At 31.5% G+C, this 3602-nt stretch overlaps 1 protein-coding gene and 1 long non-coding RNA gene across 3 annotated transcripts in view; both read right to left on the bottom strand.

The window, feature by feature from the left end:
* LOC111087210 overlaps positions 1-141 on the bottom strand; it is a 2873-nt gene extending 2732 nt beyond the window's left edge. The window contains exon 1 of the long non-coding RNA XR_002611925.1: positions 4-141. This is a non-coding gene — a long non-coding RNA (uncharacterized LOC111087210). The remainder of the gene's footprint in view (positions 1-3) is intronic.
* Positions 142-403: 262 nt separating this feature from the next.
* The window catches only part of LOC106465236, a 56772-nt gene continuing 53573 nt past the window's right edge, over positions 404-3602 (bottom strand). The window contains exon 7 of one of the 2 annotated variants that reach the window (XM_013925444.2): positions 404-2085. In XM_013925444.2, the coding sequence (XP_013780898.1) occupies positions 1435-2085 (651 nt within the window). In that variant the 3' untranslated portion in view covers positions 404-1434. The remainder of the gene's footprint in view (positions 2086-3602) is intronic. The other variant, XM_022393108.1, reaches the window with a different exon arrangement.

Genomic DNA, 3602 nt, shown 5'->3' on the forward strand with positions numbered 1-3602 from the left:
TACGTAAATGGGATAAAGCTATTAAAGTGTGTAAGGAGACCAGTGGACGTCTTTTTTCGGTAAATTGATGTGGAAAATCCATTAGCATTACGGTTAATGAGCATGTCTAAAAAAAGGTAAATTATAATTTTCAACGTCACATGTAAATTTAATGGCAGGATGTTGTGAGTTAAGGTATTCTAAAAATTTTGAGCATTGATCACTTTTATTAAAAAGAATAAAAGTATCATCCACATACCTTCTGTATAGAACAGGCCTAAAAGTTAACTGGACAGGTGTCAAGCCATTTCTGTTCGTAATGAGAGAGAAATGCATTGGCTAAAGTTGGACCTAGTGGAGAGCCCATCGCAACGCCATCTATTTGTTCATGCAAGGTGTCATTGAACAGGAAATGTGAATTTTTAGTGGTAAGATCCAGCATGGTCTTAATTTGATTTTCAGAAAAGCCATTTAGAGGAATGTTATTACGCGAAAGCTCAGATATGCATATGTTAATGGTTTCATTTAAGGGAATATTTGTAAAGAGGGAGGTAACATCAAAGCTCTTGTATCATGCGCAGTAAAGGATGCCCGTGGCTATAGGGTTAAGGAGTAACTTGTATACTTGATTTTATATGTTATTTAATTTCAGCTTATAAGTTATAGGTAGATTATAAATCAGGATAAATTATTATTAGTAAAATACTTTGTATTATTAGTATTATGTAAACATCAAATAAAGTAGAGACCAGTATTTATTTGACACTTGTATAAAATGAAAGATGAGCTTAATTACTTCAGTGTGAACATAAAGTAATGATAAAAACTAATTTAGTTTATTATCAAACATTAGGCTTAACAGTGTTGACAATAGGCTACTGATATTTAGTAGTCAGTGCCGTAGTGGCGGTGGGCAGGGCTGTCCACCAAGCACTCCCGTGCAATTTGACTACTGCTGCCTAGCAATAAACATCATTGAGAAAATGTTCACCATATGCATGAAAAATGTCTTTGTATATGTTGCAGTACTGTTTAATTCGCAATAAGCTTCTTAGAAACAAACATTTTTACAGAAAAGTCATGAAGAAAATAACCATCACTCAAATACTTTAGAAAAAATCCACTGGAAAAACCTACATGTGAAACTGAACAAATAGCCCATGCCACGCTAATTCACTTGTACTGTAGCACACCAAACAATATCATACACAGAGGATACCCTACAATGCCTATTTTCCTTCTAGTAAAAGTTTATGTGGTATGCAAAAATATTTTCAGAATGTTACAGATATTTAAAACAAAAATATATAAATGTGTGTTATACATAAACATATATTTTAATCTCATCGTGACCAGCTTATATCAATTACCTGCTGTTAAAGATAGGCATAAAAAAATTCAGCCTAGAGTAAAATTTGTCTTCACCATTGTTCATTTTTTAATCCAGTTCTTTTTTCATCTCTTTCTTTTAAGAGAAAGCTTTCCCCTTGGCTGAATTTTACTTTTTCCAACAGAAGTTTCTTTATCTGAATCAGAACTATGAAGTTCACTATAAAACCAATCACAATTTTGTGACCGTTTCCTTGCTATTCGATTCCTGCCTTTTACTGAGGTTGATTGGTTTTTCTTGCACCTTTTTGATGCTAAACCAATATTACTATTCAATCTTGATGCAGTTTCACTGGCTAATTGTGAATCATTAGTTATCATAAAATTTTCAGCACCTTCTTTTAATTTGGCTCTAACAATCTTACTAGTCGCTTTGTTACAAGTTTTTTCAATGTCACCATCTAACTGAAGGTTATTTTCTGCTGAAACGGCTGTCTTAGACGATTCTGAAAATCTTTCACACACATGATAATCAAGTGCTTCTTTCATCACTGCCTCATGTGAAATATCTTTCTTTTTACTGTTTTCTAAATCACTACTCAGGTTATGAGTTTTTAACTCCACATCTTCTAGCTGATTAACAGGATCACTTTTGGCATAGTTCATAGAGCTTTGTGGAGAATATTTCAAGTGTGAATCAAAACTGGCACTATTAGGATAAAGTTCCACATGTTTGTCATTTCTTCCTGATATCTCATTGTCTTTTTCTTCATCTACCTACATTGGAAAATGGAACAAGATGAATAGACATAGATGTCAAAAAAATCCTAAAACAACAAGAAAAAAAAACAAATCTGACAAGACATCCAGCTCTTCTTTTACCCACTTACTTGCTGGTAGAGTTTCATTTTTAAACTGTGTAAACCTACTTTTGATCAAAACAAAGCAACAAACCATTCAAATATATTGATTTTATCATTAAATTGATAGTTATAAATCATGATTAGTGAGGAGACATCAGTTTTTTTTTATAGATATTTTGTAGGAATGGCATATAAATAAAATTTTGTTTTGTAACGTTAACAAAACTGATTTTGTCTAGTGGAGTGCAGACACACACACACACATTCTGTCTATGATGTTAATCACTGACAGTTAAAACCTTATCATTTACTATAACCATTCAAATTATATAAATCAACTGTACAAACTAAGCTTCTTGAAGAACATCAAAACTCAAGATATGGTTTTCTGATTTGCAGCTTCTTTTACTTGAATGACTTATACTTACTACTGTTTTAAATATTCTGATGTTATGTGGGAGAGTTACTATCTATTATTTCATGGTTTTTTGGCACAGACGTTATTGCTTGCTGAGATGATAAAAGTTGATTGTCTGCGAGTGAAAAATCTTTTTTAATTTTTTCATGTTTCCTAACTTTTCAATCATTCCAAGGCTTGAATGAAAAAATGAGGATGGAACAACCAGAAAAATCTTCTGTAGACTTTAAACCTTTCCAGATGAGTCACAAGTGAAATGACATGTCATCGTGTTTGTTTACTTGCATTAAAAATTTTACTAAAATACTATTTCATGAATTTATGTCAATAAGTTTGGTATCAAACTGTTGGTTATAATTCAAATTTTAGTATTATACCTTACTCAATTTCGTAATTTAAAAGTAAATATTAAAAAAACACAATTAAACATCGATTTTTGTGTGTTACATGGTATGATAATGCAGCACTGGTTCTAATTAGATGTTTGTGATGTCAAAATACTAGGTCTATAGTTTTGTACAAATTAGGAACTCAAATTATCAATATTGACAAGATGGAATATAAAATAAGAGCCTCTTATCTTTTTAATTTGCTAAGATATCACTCATGTAATAGATCAAACACATTGGCACCATGCCCACTTCTTTCCATTTTTGGAAACACTCCCTTATATACACTTCTATATATGACATGAATAACCAATCGAAAGCTCAAAATGTTCCCCTAGTGGCTTTCTCAGACATTTTAATGTGTTTGGATGCCATCTCTTTCTTGCAAAACAAGATTTCAAGGAGGTAGGTTTTGTCTTTAATCTGCTCGAAATTTCATATTTTTTTAGACTAAAATACGTCTTAGTTACGAAGCTTGATAATTTATAGTGGAATTCTATGGTATTGATATAGTAATTTATGATTTTTATGATTATTCAACTGTATATATAAAACCTAAAAAAAAAAATATTTCCTTTCATATCATCCATGTGCAAAAGTTGATAAGGCTTAGCAACCTATGTC

Source organism: Limulus polyphemus, unplaced genomic scaffold, assembly GCF_000517525.1.
Source record: "Limulus polyphemus unplaced genomic scaffold, Limulus_polyphemus-2.1.2 Scaffold1879, whole genome shotgun sequence".
NCBI lineage: Eukaryota > Metazoa > Arthropoda > Merostomata > Xiphosura > Limulidae > Limulus > Limulus polyphemus.